This window comes from Macrobrachium nipponense, chromosome 5 (assembly GCF_015104395.2).
Source record: "Macrobrachium nipponense isolate FS-2020 chromosome 5, ASM1510439v2, whole genome shotgun sequence".
Classification (NCBI taxonomy): domain Eukaryota; kingdom Metazoa; phylum Arthropoda; class Malacostraca; order Decapoda; family Palaemonidae; genus Macrobrachium; species Macrobrachium nipponense.
This window is the reverse complement of record NC_061107.1, coordinates 79,392,753-79,413,291: the sequence shown is the minus strand read 5'-3', so window position 1 is coordinate 79,413,291 and position 20,539 is coordinate 79,392,753. Positions and strand designations below refer to the sequence as shown.

Here is a 20,539-nt window from a genome sequence, read left to right as displayed (position 1 = left end):
ATTGCAGATCTTCTGGCATGTCTGGAGAGACTTAGGAGCAGAACCTTGGGTGGTGGAGGTACTGAAGGAAGGCTACAAAATTCCTATTCTGTCTCCTCCTCCTCTGTCGTCGTCTCCAATTGCTCTTCCAGCTGATCATCATCAGCGGGGAAAATTTCTTGTACTTCAGAAAGAGGTGGTATCATTACTAGAGAAGAAAGCGATAGAGCAGGTGTCAGGAAACTCGCCTGGGTTTTACAACCGTCTGTTTCTGGTGCCCAAAGCGTCTGGAGGGTGGCGTCCAGTATTGGATGTGTCGAGACTCAACACATTCATTCGTCTAACCCCATTCTCCATGGAATCACCCAGCACAGTACTAGTGGCAGTACAGAAGAATGACTGGATGATGTCGGTGGACACATGCAAGATGCTTATTTCCACATTCTGATAAATCCTCAGTCTCGCAAGTTCCTGCGCTTTGTCTTCGCAGGGAAGACATTTCAATTCAGAGCTCTTTGCTTCGGCCTGTGCACAGCACCTCGGGTATTCACGAGGATTTTGGCACTGGTAGGGGGATGGTGTCACTTGTTGGGAGTGAGAATTCTGCTCTATTTAGACTACTGGCTAATGTTGGCCAACTCTTTCAAGGGAATTCTGAGGGCCAAGGATCTGTTACTTTGCCTGGCGCAATCACTAGGCACATTGATAAATTTTCAGAAGTTTGCTCTGATTCCAACTCAGACAATTCTCTATCTAGAGATGAGGATAGACACTCGCAGTTTTTAGGTTTTTCCATCGGAGAAACACAAAAGACAATTTTTTATTGCTTCTAGGAAAATTTTAACCCTTAAGGAAGCTTCCAGCAAGGCAATGGCTATCTCTGTTGGGACACATGGCGTCTCTGGAAAGATTTGTCAGTCTAGCAAGGCTCAGGAGGCGACCAATTCAACTCTACTGGAGAGAATCTTGGGACAGGAAGTCTCTGCCAGACTCCCATTTAATTTCAGTCCCAGTAAGTCTTTGGGAGACGTTAGCATGGTGGAAGGATCGTCAAAGACTGGGAACAGGGTCATCCCTAAGAGTAGTGAGCCCAGACCTAACCTTGTTTTCAGACGCCTCAATGACAGGCTGGGGAGCTTGCCTGGGAGGCCATCAGATGTCCGGGGTATGGTCACTGCAAGAGAGGGAGTTGCACATAAACAATCTAGAACTGTTGGCAGTATGGAAGTCGCTCCTTCAGGGCGAACAGATAGTCAGAGGAAAGGTAATAGCAGTATTTTCAGACAATACTACCTCTTTGGCGTACATCAGAAACCAGGGTGGAACAAGATCAAAGTCAATGTTTCTGATAGTGAAGTTGTATCTTTGGGTGGAAGCCAGGAACATAGTATTGGTTCCTCAGTTCATACCAGGAAAGAACAATGTCTTGACAGATCAATTGAGCAGGAAGGGACAAGTCCTACCCACGGAATGGTCTTTACATCCGCAAGTCTGCCAGTCGCTGTGGAGTCTATGGGGAGCTCCAAATGTGGACTTATTTGCAACAGCAATGAACAAGAAACTCCCAGTGTATTGCTCTCCATGCCAGGACCCTCAGGCTTGGGCAGTAGACGCATTTCTTCAAGATTGGTCCAACCTAGATGCATATGCTTTTCCTCCATTTACAATAATAAGAAAAGTACTGAACAAGTTTAAAGAATCGAATCACTGCAGAATGACACTAGTAGCTCAGTGGTGGCCTCAGAGTTTCCGGACCTTCTAGCTCTTTCAGTGGATCTCCCTCGTGTCCTTCCTTTAAGGAAGGATCTATTCAGACAACCAAGTCCAAGCGGTTCCACCAAAGCCTCCGCATGCTACACTTAACCGCTTGGAGACTCTCGACCGTCTCCTTCGAGCGAGAGGGTTTTCTAAAGTATCTCGGAAGTCTATCCTTAAATCAAAGCGAGCAACAACCTTGGTCTTGTATCAGAGACAATGGGTTGTGTGCTGCTCCTGGTGTCGTTCTAGAGGGATTTCCAGCAACCGTACCTCTGTAAACAACATAATGAAGTTCTTTCGATATCTTAGATATAGTAAGAAGCTTTCTGTAGCTGCTATTCGAGGATATAGATCCATGCTGTCATCAGTGCTACGGCATGTTCAGTTAGATATTTCTAATGATCCAGATCTTAAGGAGGCGTTGAGATCGTTTGAAATTGAAGCCCCTAAAGTCAGTATCAATCTCTTTCATGGAACTTGGATGTAGTGCTAAAGTTCTGCAGATCCATTCGAACCTTTGGAATCTGCTTCTTTGAAGTTTCTAACCATGAAGACGCTCTTTTTGGTAGCGCTAGCGACAGCCAAAAGAGTAAGCGAGTTACAAGCATTCGCCAATAAGGTAGGCTTTTGTAGAGGAGATGCTATTTTATCCTTTATGCCCTTGTTCAGGGCTAAGAATGATGTCAAGGCTAAACTTCTACCTAGAACGGTAAGAATTCCAAATTTGACCTCATTGGTTGGGAAAGAAGAAGAAGCCCTCCTCTCTCCGGTTAGAGCTACTAAGATTTATTTAGATAGATTAAAACTTGTGAGGGGCAGAGTTAATAATTTATTTTGTAGTGTTAGAAAACCTAACACTCCTTTATCTAAGAATGCAATGTCTTTTTTTTGTTAAGCATTTAATAAGACTAGCACATGAGAAACTAAACCCAGATATCTTACCTTTATTAAAGGTAAATATACATAGTGTAAGAGCAGTTGCTGCTACTTTTAGTTTTTTAAAGAATTTGTCTCTTGAGGATGTAATTAATGCAGCTCAGTGGAATTGTAATTCGGGTTTTGCTGCTCATTATCTTAAAGATGTAGAAATTGCGTTTGAAAACTGTAAAGCCCTTAACCCTCTAGTAATAGCGGGTAAAGTCTTTTCCTGAACCGAAAGAAAGAACAATCGTTTAGGCTCTTTTATTTTAATCCCAGGTGTTGGTTTTTTGGGGAGCATGAAGGTACATTTGTTGTACAGGAGCGTACCTTTGTATCATAGGTATTTACTTTCTATTTGACTGTCAATTTTGGGGGCTTTCGGACCCAGGCACAGGGGTCCCATCACGCCACTTCTATTCATTCTGACTGAAAATGGAGTGGTTTTCTCCGCAAGGCTGCTCTTGACTGCACACACATGAGAGCCTTGCACCCTGAAAGGAATCCACCTCCTGGTGGCAGTATTATCCAGGAAGGATTCCTGATCATGTAACAATGATTTGAGTTTCATACAAGAAACTCTTAGCTCGCTTGGCTGAGCGGAATTTGTCTAGCTGCACTACCCACCATCTTTTATCAATGTGGAATCAGCTAACTTTAACAGTAGGTAAGATTCATTTCAAATAATATAAATTTTCATGATAAAATTTATTATTTGGATACTTAACTACTGTTAAAGTGGACCCCACCCAGCCTCCCCACATTTAGTGGGCCGTCAAGGAGAATTCTGACTAGAGCTAAAACATTCGAACACACCTGGTGGAGAACAGGTGAAACTAGACAGTCTTCCGGGTCAGCCAAGCGATCGTTTTTTCTTTTGTTTTAAATGCAGACTCGCCTATTGGTGTGGAGATATGAGCTAACTTTAACAGTAGGTAAGTATCCAAATAAATTTTATCATGAAAATTTATATTTTCCCATCTTCCCCACAATTTAGAACTTCTTGCCTCACTACTTAGGATGCTTTGTATGAGTGAATTGCTACTGTTTCACAGTCAGGTGGTCAGACTGGACCATTGTTCGCCATACAATGATATTTAAATTGTCCAGGTGGTATTTACTGCTGTTTCGCAATTGGGTGATCAGACTGGACATTGTTCACCATACAACAATATTTAAAATGTCCAGGTGGTTTTCTGTGAACATCTGTGTGGCGGAATGGTAGCGAGAATTGTTTGTGAGGTGTCTCAAAATGTCATTGTGAACAATGGTCTCTCGGTTGTAGTTTGTCCACAGGGAGCACCCATAGATACTGTAGCAATACAAGCGGAAGAGCCGCAGTTTCGTGTTACCAGTTGCACATAGTTGATGACGCCTCTGTTCTATGTCTGCCATATCTTTTAGGTCGTCCGTGATGATGTGACCCAAATATGGAAATTTGTGCACGAATTCCAGCTGATGATTTCCGAGGAAAATTTCTGGTTCTGCAATATGCTTAAGCAATCTCAGGAGCAGCGACATGCACTGGGTCTTGGTTTCGTTGTATAGGATATAAAATTCCTCTACATATTGGCGACAAGTGTCGATGAGTCATTGGAGACCTTGCACTGAGGGGGAAATTGAACCATATCGTCGGCGTAACAGAGGTGGTTCATAGTTGTTTCATTGACAGTGCATCTGATTGGGAGTGAGTTCAGTTTGACATTCAGGGAGCTGAAGGTGTACGACAATACGTTACCCCATTTGACACAGAATTGCTGTGTGGAGAACGAGTAATATAAAATGGCAAGTAAATATAGAGGTGTGTCTCTCTTATGCAGCTTCAGGTAGTTTACTATGTCAAATGCCCTTCTCACATCTACCAAAAATATGAAAACAGGAGAGGCTGATGATAGGTAATAGTTCAGCAATCTTTCAGTGTGCAGATGTAGGTGTCAGTTGAGTGGTGTGCTTTAAATCCGAACTGGTTATCAGTGGTGTGTAGAAAGGGGAGAAGTCTCACTAGAAGAACCAAGTCAAGGATATTTGACGCGATCGTGTGATTGCAATCAGGCCGTATATACCAGGGTCAGCTGCATCCTTTAGCTTGTTTTTGATTTATGGTATCAAGTGAACTTAGAGTAGGGAGTCTGGAAGAAACTGGTGAACAGCTAGCAAAATCTAAATTATCGGATGGCAGATTTTGAAAGCTGCGGGAAGGCCATCACAGCTGGGCGATTTAATATTAGGTAGGCTGTTTATGGCATCGCTGATGTTACCTGGCATAATACGATCTGCGAAATAAAATTGAATGTTATCAGTAAGGAGATTATCTACACTCCTTCTTGATCGTTAATGCAAATCAGGATATTGCTGAAGTGATTGCCCCATATAAAAAAGTATTTCTTCTGTGTGGAATTATAATGGAGAAATAGATGTTGCTATGCTAGCAATGTTCACATTATTGAAATCATCTTTGAATTGAATGCCAAGTTTATATTTACTTAAAAATTATACAGTATATTTGATACTTGAGGTTCATCCACACTATAGGGTAGGGAGTAAATAAATAGAACTGGCTCCAAGTAAAACTGTCTCCGTATGTGTTTGTTACTGCATTGGACTATGTTATTTAGTGCTTGAGGCATAATTGTGTTTCAGTATGGAAGGCCTTCTCTTAATAGGCAATTCTATGATTACATGTAAGATAATTTTCCGATATTTTAATTTTATGCCTAGTTTATTTTTTTGTATTGCTCGTACTTTATAATTACGATTACAACCACCTCGTACTAGATTGAAGTGAGAACGTATTGAATATTGTTAGTTAAAGATTTATGAATGATCAAGATTCATCAAATATTGCCCTTGTACGCATGTTCTTCATTGTGTTAGAAACCAAATTTACCCATGGAGGTTTTGAAGTAAACATAGTAAAAAAGAATTTTTTTCCACTTGGTGTATTGTCAAAGTAGTGTCATATGATGATAATGAGTTTTCTTATTGTAAAAAATCCATATGGCTGATTTTAACTGTTATCACTCTCTCTACTGAAGCTTAACTTACTGCATAGATATATGTTAAAATTAATATGAAAACTACATATAGATTTTTTTTTACATGACTAGAAAGTCCAATTTTAGTTTTACATTGTTGGAAGTGTATTCATGGTCACAACATATTTAAGTGTTGTTGGCCATTATTTTTATCATCACCGATCAGGTTGTTTTAATATATACGTATATGGAAATTGTTTTTCTTACCAAATAAATAGATATTTTGTGTTGTATGTTGATCCCTGTGTGGAATTCATTTGATTATCTTTCCTTATGTTTATTTTTCTCGTTTATTTTTCTTATAGATGATGATACTTTGAGAATTGTTGAGTAATAATGCTGACAATATTTCCTTTACTGAATGGGACAGAAATTAGTAGTCATTTTTCCATTGATGGTAAGTGAAGCTGTTGAATTTAAAACAAGCTCTGATGAGGGCTTCTTCGTTTCTGTCAATTTCTGGACCTGAATGTTTAATGTTCAGAGAATTCTGACATTCTCCACTTGAGTTTTATGGCCATAGGAGAAATTGTTTTTGGGTTTGTGTTTTAGTGAAGATCAAGGAATGTGTCCATAGTCTTTGAATTACAGATACTACTCTACTTACGAACTTTCAGAGATACGAATGGTGATCGTACCGAACTGTCAGAGATACGAACAATGGTGATCATCAGTTAAAACTACTTGACTTCATTATTATCGTAATTTGCATAATGTATTTAGGTTTTAAAATCATTTGTATTAATGAAATACTCAATGAAATAATACAATGCAGTACTAGTATTAAGTTTTAGTATGAAAAAACATGAAATAGTACAGTACGTATTAACTTGAGTATATATCTAGTTGGACTTCCAAACAAATCAAGATACAAACAGTTGTTCAGAAAGTATTCTGGTTCACAAGTAGATGAGCGTCTGTATTATTATTATTATTTTTTTTGTCAATGTTAGGCTGTTTACCCCTACAAGATGGCACAATCATACTTAAATTTTTAATTGTGGATGAACTCCTCCTTCCTTCCCCCCCTCCCCCCATAGAGAAAATTCCCTTGATACAGGTGGTCCTCGGTTATTGGCTGCTTCGCTCTATGGCGCTTGTTTTATGGTGGTTTTTAAAAATATTCATTAAAAAAATAAGGTTTTGTATGGCGCCACATTTGGCTATCGGAGCCATAAGCCACCATTCGCTATGGTGCGGTTATCGCAGCCACCATAAAGTGAAATTTGCCATTAAGCGAAGCATGAAAGTCTAAGGGAGTGAAACATACTTATGGAACTCTTAGGGTGCTGAGACACTTACGGCACTGATAACCGCTTATCTGCGCCATAAGTATGTTTTACTCCCTTAGACTCATGTTTTGGTTAATGGCAATTTTTGCTTTATGGCACCCGGCCAAAAATGGAACCCCTACTGGTAATCGGGGACCACCTGTATTATTTACCATTCTTGTGTGCCAGATTTCAGTGTCTGTCTCTTCCAATATGTCTTTCATCTCCTCGATCCAACCCTTCCTGGGCTTTCCTCGTTCCTTTCCATATGACCAAAACATATCAGTGGACTGATCCATCCTTCACCTTCCCACACACACACACACGAGAGTTCATCTCAACACTATTTTTTCCTTTCGTACACAGTTAACTTCCACTTAACTAACATAAAGGAGGACTAGTTCAACATTCTCCTCGTACAGCATTATGAAAATTCAAGTGTTCTTGGTCGTACACATACCATGCCACCTTTGGTGGGCTCAGCTCTGTGAAAGTCAGCATCCATCGTACTATTCTCAAATTAAATAGTCATAGTTCAATCAGCCCAGACTACGTGTGAGTGTGGGTATCCTCTTAATCTTACTGTTGCTCATGTGTACTGTCAACTTTCTTGTCGAGCAAACACTTTCAGAATGTTTTACTAGATTTGCAGTTTCTCATCACTATACATGGTATCCACCGTGATCTTGTGTATACATAAACCATCCTAAACTTTGCTCCTGTATCTCCTGTATCTCCTATTCCATCTCTGACTCCGGCCCACTTTTACATCAAACTAGTCACTCCCTTCTTTGTCTCTATCTTAACAGCTTCAGTGTTTCAGCAACTTATCTTCTTTACCTCAAATTGTCAACACCCTTCACGTGCCTTATCAGTTCTTGAGATGAATTTGTTTTGTATTACATGTATAACTAGAATTTTAATTTTGAAAATAGGTATCAGACTTCATTTTTACCAGCTACCCTCACCTCAGGTCAAAGGTTAACGTGCCTAGTTGGCATTTTTTTTTTTTTTTTTTAAATTTATAAATCAGCAGACAGCTGCAGTGTGAGGAGTACTCCTAGGAAAATTACAAATAACTTTGAATTTGGTACTTTCATGCTAAAATATTTCTTGGTGTGCAATTCAGAATGTGTGTACATTTTCTGTCTTGTATTTTGTATGTTTTCAAGTTGTCATTGATGACTGGATTTTATATTTTATAAAGGTTTATGAAACTGTAGAGTGAATTTCTGGTGTGTCACCGGTCAGGAATACGTATGTGTTTGTACGGGTCCTACCATTTTATGTGAGAAAGGATTGAAGTGAAGGAAATCGTGATTGATAAGTGATATTCCACACTGCATCCGGTGTCGTAAGCTTAAAATTTTCTCTCCTTAGGTCATCCTTTTTGGGTGATATAAAGTATATTTTAGTTTTGACAGTCGTCTCGTCTATCCATTTCAGACCCCGAATGGAAACGTGGAAGCCAAAGTCATGTGCTTTTATAGACGCCGAGACATATCCTCCTCCCTTATTATGTTGGCAGACAAACATCAGAGTAAGTACCATTTCATCTTATGTTTTAAATTTTTGGTGGGCTTCGCTTCTTCTCTGTCTTCTGTTTCGTTTTATACTTAAAGGGAAGTGGGTTGTTAGGGCCCCCTGTTGATTCGGTTACTTGATTGGTCTGACTTTCGAATAGTACGTCAACGCACTTAGGTAAGTCAGGTAGATTGAATAACTCTCTCTCTCTCTCTCTCTCTCTCTCTCTCTCTCTCTCTCTCTCTCTCTCTCTCTCTCTCTCTGCATGCTGCATGCAACATTCCGACCCATCCACAGTGTGCTGAGGTAATACAAGATTTGAGAAAAGATACAAGAATTTTTTGTTCAACATGTCTATCATGGATAGACAATGTTATTAAATCAAGATTGAATGTACAAATAGTTGAGGATGAAGAGAAGAGGAAGAGGAAGAAGAAGAAGAAAAAGAAGAAGAGGAAAACGGAAGAGAAGTAAACAAAAATGAAATGACAGAAAAAAATAAGGAAAACAAAGAACAAGATAAAAGTATGGATGCAGAGATACTCATTGATACTACATATGAGGCAATAAAGCAGCATACCTACGAAGAAATAAATTACGATATGACAACAGAAAAGCAAAATCCCGAAGAGGCTCTACCCAGATCTGCACAATGACGGGAAAGAGGAAAAAATAGACAAGAAAGACAAAATCTGCAACCTTTTGAAAAGAGGGAATTGCAGATTTGGAGAAAGATGTTACTACAAACATCCTAAGATATGTCAAAACTATGAAATATATGGTAAATGTGCATACTTAGATGGATATGGGGATGATTGCAGAGATCTGCATCCAAAAATATGTAAAAAACCTAAAAGAAGGAAAAGGATGTAAGTTCGACAAAATGCAAATATATGCACCCTGTAGCCATGAATCCATAATCAAATAAATAACCAACCAAGTAATAAAATCCAAAATAAGAAAGAAACAAATAAAGAGAGAAATCAAGAATATCAGGTAAAAGAGAAAAGCAAACCACCAATGAGATATGCAGAGGTTCGGGTCAGCAAAAAATTTCAAAGCATCAGCTCCGAAATTCTACTCAAGAGATAATAACTGTATTTATTATGCAAGAGGATATTGCAGAAACGGAAGGAGAAAATTGCAGATTCAGACACAAAATGAATAATTATGATGAAGGAAGATCAAATATTATGGAAAAGTTGTATTTTTTTTAATGTCAGAATTTCTGGAAATGAAAAAAAGAACAACATACCAGAACAGGAAAGAGACATGGGAAAATCCTTATTACTACCATTATTAAATGAAGGAGAAAACACGCAAACCATCATAGTGATGAATGCGCAGGGTTTAGTTACGAGTAACTCAAAAAGAAAAATAGAGTACTTAGAAGAACTAACCCAAAATGAAAAGAAAATAGATATAATGAATATAAGTGAAACCTGGTATTCCCAAGAGACTGGGAATGATGATCAAATAAAGGGTTCCAAACTTATAGATCAGATAGAAAAAGTAGGAATCAAGGGGGAACCGCAATATATGGGAAAGACAAAAAACAAGGAAAAATATATGAGAAATATAGTAAAACTCAGAATGTGAACTAATAGCGGTAGAATTTGAATCTGAAAAATTGATGAACATAGTAATATATAGACCTCCTAATACTAAAGAGTTTGACTTAATAATAGAAAAATTGGATGATATATGTAGAAATCACAAGGACTGGACTATTCTCCTATCTGGTGACTTCAACTTTCCTTTCGTAGAATGGAAAGAACGAATAGGAGATTGTGGTTGTACTTATACATATAAAAAAGAGAGTAATAGTAGTGCAGAAGATAAGAGGCATTTTGAAAAGCTATTAGATATGCTACTAGAATACAACATTCAACAAATAAATCACCTGCCAACAAGAAAGGAAAATACTTTAGACCTAGTATATGTGAACGAGATGAATTATGTTAAAGAAATAATAGTTTATAATGCGAGTATTTCAGACCATAATGTCATAGAATTAACAGTTCATTCCAAAGCAAGTGAAAATAGAGATAAGCAAGAAATGAAAAAGTGGGAAGGATATGGAAAATACAACTTCTACAGTAAAAATATAAAATGGTCGAAAATTAATGAAGAATAAATTAAACAAAGATTGGGATAACATTTTCGTAAGTGATGACATAAGGGTAAATACGGAGATATTATATAAAATATTGGAGAAAATAGTGGAAAAATATATACCGAAGAAGAAAAGTAAACATCATTCATGCATACCAAGAGACAGAAGGATCTTGTTCCAGAAAATCAGAAAGTGGAAAAAAGGTCTTGCAAAAGAAAAAAATGCATGGAAAGTTATAGAACTAAAAAGTAAGATAGAAAAGGCAGAACAAAAGATTATACAATCAAAAGAAAATGAAAAACGGGACTTGGAAGAAAAAACCCTATTAAATATCAAGCAAAACCCCAAACTATTATACTCATATGCGAAGAAGATGAATAAAAGAAGAATAGAAATAGGCCCTCTGAGAATTGAAGGAGATTAACGAATGAAAAAAGGAAATTTGCAACATACTGGCAGAACGATATAAGAGAGAATTCACCCCTAGAATAGATAATGAAGATAATGATATAGAAGTAAGAAGGAAGAAAATAGTGAATATTTAGCTGACATAGAAATTAATGAGCTGATATTGTGCAGGCAATTAATGAAATTAAAAATGGAGCTGCTGCAGGGCCGGATGGAGTCCCTGCTATTTTGTTAAAGAAAGTAGTTCATTCTATCGCAAAGCCACTTGCAATATTATTAAGACAAAGTGTAGATACAGGCAAGATTTATGATGAGCACAAATTAGCATATATCACCCCTACTTTCAAAAGTGGATCAAGACTAGAGGCAAGTAATTATAGCCTGTGAGTCTAACATCACATATTATGAAAGTGTATGAAAGGGTAATGAAGAAAAATATTATGAAACATTTAATAAAAAATAATTTGTTTAATATAGGACAACACGGTTTCGTACCCGGAAAAAGTACACAAACCCAACTGTTAGTCCACCGTGAGAACATATTCAAAAATATGAAAAGTGGAAAGGAAAGAAAACAGATGTGGTTTATCTAGACTTTGCAAAAGCTTTTGACAAAGTAGACCATAATATATTAGCAAAGAAAATTAGAAAACACAATATCGTAGATAAAGTAGGAAGATGGTTAAAAGAATTTTTACACAACAGAAAACAGATAGTTATTGCAAACGATGAGAAATCGGATGAAACCAAGGTAATATCCGGTGTGCCACAAGGTACGGTGCTAGCTGCAATATTGTTTGTTATTATGATTGAACACATAGACAGTAATGTTAAGGATTCGGTAGTGAGTAGTTTCGCTGATGACACAAGAATAAGTAGAGAAATTACTTGTGATGAAGATAGGAACGCTCTACAAAGAGACCTTAACAAAGTATATGATTGGGCAGAGGTAAATAGGATGGTATTTAACTCTGATAAATTTGAATCAATAAATTATGGAGACAGAGAAGGAAAGCTATATGCATATAGGGGACCTAATAATGAGACAATCACAAATAAGGAAGCAGTTAAAGACCTTGGTGTGATGATGAATAGGAACATGTTATGCAATGATCAAATAGCAATTCTGTTGGCAAAATGTAAAGCAAAAATGGGAATGTTGTTACGGCACTTCAAAACATGAAAAGCTGAACACATGATTATGCTTTATAAAACATATGTTCGTAGTCCACTTGAATATTGCAATATGATATGGTACCCACACTATCAAAAGGATATTGCACAAATAGAGAGTGTACAAAGGTCCTTTACAGCTAGAATAGAAGAAGTTAAGGACCTAGACTACTGGGAAAGACTACAATCCTTAAAATTATATAGTCTATAAAGGAGAAGAGAACGCTACATGATAATTCAGGCATGGAAACAGATAGAAGGAATAACAGAAAATATCATGGAACTAAAAATATCAGAAAGAGCAAGCAGAGGTAGATTAATAGTGCCCAAAACTATACCAGGAAAAATAGAAAGCACACAGGACATTAATCCACTACGCACCAGCATCGATAATGCAGCGTCTATTCAATGTGTTGCCAGCTCATCTGAGGAATATATCAGGAGTGAGCGTAGATGTGTTTAAGAATAAGCTCGACAAATATCTAAACTGCATCCCAGACCATCCAAGATTGGAAGATGCAAAATATACCGGAAGATGTACTAGCAACTCTCTGGTAGACATTAGAGGCGCCTCACACTGAGGGACCTGGGGCAACCCGAACGAACTGTAAGGTCTGTAAGGTAAGGTCTGTAAGGTCTCTCTCTCTAGAATACCCTATCATTCAGTATTTTACCCTCATAACATTTCACCTTGTAAGTAGAATAGTTGATGTGTTTGTGTTGTAATGTTGCTGTTTGTTGCATTGCTATCAGTGATTTGTAGTCACCACGTTTGAGGTAACCTCGTAACTGCGATTTCCATACGGCAGCTGCTGACTGTGAAACATGAACTCTCACGCAGAACGGAATAGGTGGACCGTATGACTGGCGAAAACTTCCTCCTCTTCTTGATATAGTATGATTTACCGTGAAATGTGTAAATATGTTTTATCTTTCTGGGCACTCTGGAACGTTATTGGTGCTGTCGATCCTTCTTTTGCAAGTTACAACGACTCTTCAATTTGTATTTTCGGTCTGGCGGACAAGACTTGTGTTTTTACTTGAATGATTATGCAGCGAAGTTTTTTTTTTTTTTTTTTTTTTTTTTTTGTGGGAAAACTTTCTCTATTTCCCCTCGGAACCATGCGAGCAAACGGAGGCATAAAACGGCGGTCAGTTACCATAAAATAAATGAATGGTATTGTCGTTATCTCATTTTGAATAACTCATTAAAAGGAAATCATTTGCATCGAAGGCAGCACTCACATTTTCATCGAATTCGTAGCCAGGAAATTACGCGATGGCCACATCCAGTGGTACGCTCTCCTACTCTCTCTCTCTCTCTCGCTCTCTCCCGTCCCTCTCTCTCTCTCTCTCTCTCCTCTCTACTCTCTCTCTATCTCTCTCTCTCTCTCTGGAGGGTGAAATTTATGCTCGCACGCTGGATATGCGCATGCCATGCACATCAAATGCACAGGCTGTAACTATACTTGGCTCCAGTGGCAATGGACGAGGTGAAAAAAAAAATACTCGTAATGCCGCATTGTACAGTTGATGTATTTTTATTGTAGGTGGGGCCAGATTGGCACTCTGAAATTAGCGCGATCGCCATGATTTGCGTTCTGCAAAGTAGAACATTTCTATAATAGGTAAATGCCGAGCTTGAACGAGAGAGAGAGAGAGAGAGAGAGAGAGAGAGAGAGAGAGAGAGAGAGAGAGGGGGGGGGGGGGGGGGGGGAGGAAAATTGCACTCGCAGATAAATTGTGTCGGCATTGTGGATGAATGCTGGGATTGATCCAATCCTCCCACTCCCTTTCTCCCCCCTCACTAGTCCCCTCCCCCACCATCATCCCCCCACCCCCTATCTCCTCCACCTGGTAAAAAGGTAATAATATAGTAAAAAGTTTTGAGCGTTGGCTGTTGGACGTTGATAACAAAATGGAGGGGAAGGTTGCAGTTATGATGATATTTTCAGTTATCGACGTCAGATTTGGCACCACTTTTTTTTTTTTTTTTTGTTTTTTTTTTTTTTTTTTTTTTTTGCATACTGACATTTTTTTGTAAAGGGTCTATGATAGTCATCTTAATAACGAACCGTGAGAGATGCTGGAAATATCTGCCTCGCATGTCGCGTGCGTTGTTCTTGCATTATGTCTTCAGTGTTTCGTCAGTGGTGTTCACAGTTCATCTGGTTACGAATAAGTCTGTCTGTCTGTCTGTTACGCGTACCTGGCGTTAGTTTCCACCTTTCTGATTTATTTTTTTCTTTTTTAACTATTGTACTTGCCGGAACCCAGCCGATGTAAATTCGCACAACTAAGCAAAGCTTAAAATTCAATGGAAACATCGTTCGAAGGGATTTCCTCTCTCTCTCTCTCTCTCTCTCTCTCTCTCTCTCTCTCGCTAAATACTTTTTAGAAAAGCATGACAAAGATCTTGACATTTGTTTCACGTCGCTTTGCGTATCCGTTTTTATATAAAGTACCGAGCGAATTCTGTTCAGTTTCTGAAAATAAAGCAACGATGTAGTATCGTTATGGTCTGCATTATGCAACAGATTTGCAAATTGTACAATTGTTTATAGAATGGTCTTTTACGCTTTTAGCAGATGCCGCATCAGTAGGGGTGGTGATAGATGGAATGTAATCTCGGCGTCATCATCATCTTAGCAGACTTGATATTGCCCCGTTCATGTGTGTTGGCTGCAGCTCTTCCATTCTCTCGCTAATCTTCATGGTACCTTTTCCCAAACAGTTCTTCCCTATTCGAGTATTTGTTGAAGAGTAATGCCCATACGTGTGAGAGGTGAGTGTATGGCAACGGTTGTTCAGCAAACTGTATAAAGGATCATTTGAATGAAGACAGATTGGTATATGTTGAAATGAAACAATTTGGTAAGGGCTGGATTGAATTGAATATGAATTTCATTTTCGTTGATTGCAGTCTGCAAGAGTATTTCTCTGCCTTTCATTTCCCACTTCCTTTGCAATTTGATTCATTTGAATCACATCAAGTTGTATAAAATCTAGTCTCCGAGTTATTAGGAACATATTTGAAAAAGCGTTATAGTATTTCCTAATGACTTGCGAGCTTTTGAGTGATTCAACCAGTTGTGTTAAAGGAGAGCTGAATGCTTGGAATCCAGTGGAGTACAGTACTTCTCGCCGTTTTGCCCTGTTTGATGAGGAAAGGAAGTGTTCTATAATGTCTCTGTAAAATTACCTTCCGTTGGTTTGGTTATTGAAATCAACGAGTGAAAATGCGCCGAAGAATTAAGTTTTCCTGACGAAACTCCCTGCCTCGGCCCATGAAACTCTTAGTAGCTGCCCATGAAACTTTCAGCCACAGTCGGGTGGTGGCCTGCGTTTTTGCCACCTATAGTGGTGTCAGACGCACGATTTTAACCTGAATTGAAATAACTTCTGAGGCTAGACGGCTGCAATTTGGTATGTTTGATGATTGGAGAGGAGACGATCAACATACCAATGTGCAGCTCTGTAGCCTCAGTTGTTGTTAAGATCTGAGGGCGGACAGACAGACTTAACTTTTTAGTTTTACAGAAAACTAAAAGGTTAAGTATATCTTAGTTTAACCAGACCACTGAGCTGATGAATAGCTCTCCTAGGGCTGGCCCGAAGGATTGGATATTTTTGCGTGGCTAGGAACCAGTTGGTTACCTAGCAACGGGACCTACAGCCTATTGTGGGATCCGAACCACATCATATAGAGAAATGAATTTCTATCACCAGAAATAAATTCCTCTGATTCCGCGTTGGCCGACCCGAGAATCGAACTTCTAATACTCAAAGAGCCGTGTTATTAGCAGCCTTCCATGCGACCAAGACGTGAGGGGAAGGCGAGGAGAGTCCTCGTCGTCTCGGTGTGTCCGTCGAGCGTTTGATGCTTCACAGACGTATTGTTTTGACGAAGGTTGTTATTGGAGGCGCAATTCATCGTCCGTTAACCCTGATTGGAGGTGGATTTATTCGCGCCTTTCTCTCTCTCTCTCTCTCTCTCGACCCAACTGGACCCCCCTTGCACGCTTCTCTCTCTCTCTCTCTCTCTCTCTCTCTCTCTCTCTCTCTCTCTCTCTCTCTCTCTCTCTCTCTCTCTCACACCTTGATGCGGATCCTCGTCTCGCCTTTGAGATATAGCCCTTATAGATGCAGTCGCCTCCGCCTTTGATGAGCTCTTCCGGTGTGCAGAATGCAAAGGTCATTCTGAGAATGAAAACCCCCCGGGGCATAGAATACCTCCTCCTCCTCCTCTTTCCCGACTTTTGTTGTCTTTGTTAATAGCTCGTCATTTTTATCTCGTTGTCCTCAAAGGGTCGACCCTTTTGAATTCGGAATTTTCCTTTTGCTTTGACATTTTACGGTGCGTTGTATGGCGGCGGTATTGTTTTGTGGCCTGTGTGATGCGGTTGTTTTTACCTGCCTCGTTTGGTCCTTAGCACAAGCACGCGCTCTGCAGCCAAATGAAGATGACAGTACTACTGTACTCGACTGTACAGTGGCATTGTCGCATTTTGTGTAGTCGAGCCATTATTTTGCCGGCGTCAATGACGATGGACAGTCAATGGCTCTCAGTTAAGGACCAATCAGTCCAGTGTCTCTTTCCCTTTGAAGCTTTTGATTATTTCTCAGATTTATGTCAAATTACTCGGGTTTCTCCACTGATTGATTTGTTTGATGTGGTTTTATTCACGATTCCTTGGGAACTTATGCATTGGTATTGGTATTATTTTGAAAAATCCGGCAATTTTTGTTTGGGTTCAGGGTATATTACAGTTTGCTGTCTGATTCAAATTGACTGGCTTGTTGGATACGTATATATATATACATATATATATATATATCTATATATATATATATATATATATACGTATATATATGTATATATATATATATATATATATATTATATATATATATATATACGTATATATATATATTACAGATTGATTGATCGGCTTTGGGAAAGCTTAAAAAAGAATCTCAGACTCTACGTACTATTCGAAGTAAGGCGAGCTGAATGGATGTATTTTTGTGATGGGGAAGAGCGGTAGGAGAGTGCCGGCTGGCCGATGCTGGCCCCTTCGTGATTTAGTATATGGTACCAGCAGCGACCATACCACCGCGCGGCAGCAGCGGAGTCGACGGCCTCTGTGCTGTGTGCCACCTCTTTCTGCTGCTGCTGCTTTGGTCCTCACCAAGATCCTGAAAACGAGAAGGCAATGAGAAAATAGAAATAAATAGGTATAGCCACATAGGTCGAGTGGGTCCCGCTAGGTTCATTCTGCGTAGAATTGTATTTTTTTTTTTTTTAATTTTTGGTAAGGAAGTGTTATTACTTTTTTGGTTTTTGGTAAGGAAGTGTATGAAAATGATGCAATTGTTTTTTTTTTTCTAATACATATATGTAAGTATAAATATTCCATTTATGTATGAAGTAATTTCGAAAAATATGACTACATATATGCATGTGTTTTGTGTTTACATTGATTTCCTTGGTGATAGGGAAGATACGGGAATTTGGATGCTAGGGTGTGAGGGGAGGGAGAGGGTAACAAAGGTCCTTGATGGTACGCCTCAAGTAAACAGGATCAATGAACAGAAGACACTACCCCCTTGACAATTTCAACTTGTCCGAAAACGTGTGCGTGAGGTGGAGGGAGGGAGGGAGGGCCGTTGATGCTTCCTCCGCCGTCGACACTTTCATCAGCAGCGATTGAAGCTTAGCATGCAATCGGACAAGGGGATAGCCGCCGTGCCTTTAACGCGATATAAAATTGGCGCTAGCGGTAGATATTGGCGGGAAGCAGAATTGGCGAGTTGTGGTGGGGGGGGGGGGAGGAGTTTTTGGAGGTTGGTTGGTTGGTTGTCCCCGGGGAGAGAAAGAGAGAGGGAGAAAGAGACGGACATGGTGGGTGGGTGGGGGGAAGAGAAGGGCCAGCCAGTGGGCGAGCGAACTAGCTAGTACAAGCCGAAGTTTCCTCGGCGCCAATGTAAATTCCAACAAAAATGACCCGGCGAACAAAGTGGGCGATTCCACCACGCTCGCACTCATCCATACTCAACGACCACCATTCCATTATGTCATGACAAATTCCTGATCACCACATCAACTTTAGGCGTACGCCTGCCGCCTGCAAGGGTAATGACAACAAATGTTGCCGTTCTTTTGCAATAAATGCCGTACGTTGAAACAGCCCTTTTAATTATTGTATATTGCATACGGAGTTACTGACGCATTCTGACCCTCCGTGTTGAGTGAATCATTACACATGTTTTTGTACATGAAGTTCAGTACACCTTATTTGCTGATATACGGACACAGAATATCATTAAAAAACTAAGTCGTACGTTATATCGATCTAGTAAAAGTGTTTTTGTTGGTTTTATATATGAAAAACTTTTTTATTTATGATCTAGAGTATGTGACCTATGTGTGTGAAGATAACGATAGACTTATGTGCAGTAACGAATGCAATATTTAATCATTAGCGACAAGCAGCCGTGTCCTGTTCATGTTCCTTGAAGGTCTCGAGGACGCAGTTGCCGAATTCTAATTGTAACCCTGGTCGTCAGTACTGAGATCAGCTTCAGACGGGGACAGGGATTCTTCCGTATTTTGAGCCGTACTGAGTATTTTGACGTATTTTGAGTCGTACCGAGTATTTTGTATTAACGAGCTCCTTCTAAGTAGTTTTTCCTTTTCAAATGTATATGGCTCTTGCTGTTATTAAGACTGTAGTACTAAAGGAAGGTGAGGCATCAAGGTTCGGGGAACGAACCCTATCGAATACAAGGCTGAGGCTTCGAAGTTTTCAGGTGGTGATTCCTAGAGGAGTTGCTCTTGAGGTGGAGTAACCACGCCCACATGGACAACATTCAAATTAGAGGTATTCCTCTGCAATGTCACGTACAGCTTGAACCGTGATGGCGACAGCAACGTAGCTCTCTCTCTCTCTCTCTCTCTCTCTCTCTCTCTCTCTCTCTCTCTCTCTCTCTCTCTCTCTCTCTCTCAAGAGGTTGGAGTGATGCAAGTCTCGTTACGATATGAATGATTCAACGATCCAGGTGCTTGAGTGTTTTGCTAATCAGTGGAGGATATCCCTCACTTGTTCGTAGTAATAGTATGTAGGGTTTATGGGTTTGTCGTTTTCTTGTGCCTGTTGAAAATGGCAATTATTTGAACAGGCAGAAGTGCTCCCCTAAATGCGATTGAAAAGAGGATATTTTTCATGCTATTTTCTATTCAAAGTATGATGAGAATGGAGAATCAGATTTACGTGCTACCCTTTTACCAGTGTTGGAACAAATGCACTGGGAGACCTCTGTGTAGATGTGAGAGTTGGCCCCAGCGTTGTTGTTGTTGTTGTTGTGTTTTTTTAATAGAAAATAAGTTTAATTAATTTTTTTTATTTGTTAGATGCTTTCCAATCTTTTTTTCCTCAAAATGTATTTTATGACAGGATTACTATTGATTTATCTTTTAGGTTTCCAGTTCTGGCCTAAAGTATGTACTTGCAATAATTCTTATACCAAAATAAATAGATGCAGCACAGTTGCTATGCTTAAGTTTTTATTAACCTCCAACCTATATTTTTCAATTTTTTTGCTTTCAAATAAAAATAAAACAAATAAAAAATTATTTTTTAAATGAAAAAATAAATGATTTTATCAATTGATTAAATCGGTTTGATTTACTCATTGCCAACCCTGGTTGGCTCCCATCGATAGCATATCTTTTTTGATGCTACCAATTAGAAGTTGGCTAAAAACGAAACTCCCAAACTTTCACCGTATAATCTGTAACCAAATAATGAGTATCATCCCCGCCATGAGAGTCTAAGGACTGGATAGTTCTTTCTTGTCCTTACATACAAGTTTGTTTGTTTGTGTATCCCTACAACTAACCGTGTCTGGTGGATAAAACTATGTGGTCGTAGGTGTAGTACTATAAGCCTAAGTGAAGTATGCTTTCTGCTGAATGGTCGTGTTCAGTTTTACTGTATTTGTGAAATGATAGTGATGTAACTCCTCTTTGATCCGTACCTTAGATTTGCTTTGTCGATCAAGTTCGATGCTTCCCTTGAGGTATATAATGGGTTTCTAGCTTCATAATGAAACCAGAAGTTGAATGAAAGCAGCGCTTATATTTTGTGTATATATCTATCAAGAGCCTTGTATCAATTTCCTTAAAGGATTAGGCCGGTATTTTTCCTTCATCGTCTTTGTCAGCTCAGCATTTTCGTTTAAAACGCAAAGAAAACGAAGGAAAATCTCTGATTTTCACTCTAGGACTTCGCACCCAGTGTGGGTTTGGTTACATGTATTAGCAGTACAAAGATGCGCAAATGAGAGTAGCAGTTA

At 39.2% G+C, this 20,539-nt stretch overlaps 1 protein-coding gene across 5 annotated transcripts in view; it reads left to right on the top strand.

Annotated features, from left to right (window-relative positions):
* LOC135215449 (metastasis-associated protein MTA1-like) overlaps window positions 1-20,539 on the top strand; it is a 234,983-nt gene that overhangs the window by 11,865 nt on the left and 202,579 nt on the right. For all 5 annotated transcript variants that reach the window (XM_064250125.1, XM_064250124.1, XM_064250123.1 and 2 more), the window contains exon 2: window positions 8,408-8,501. In XM_064250125.1, coding sequence (XP_064106195.1) covers window positions 8,438-8,501 — 64 coding nt within the window. In that variant the 5' untranslated portion in view covers window positions 8,408-8,437. The remainder of the gene's footprint in view (window positions 1-8,407; window positions 8,502-20,539) is intronic.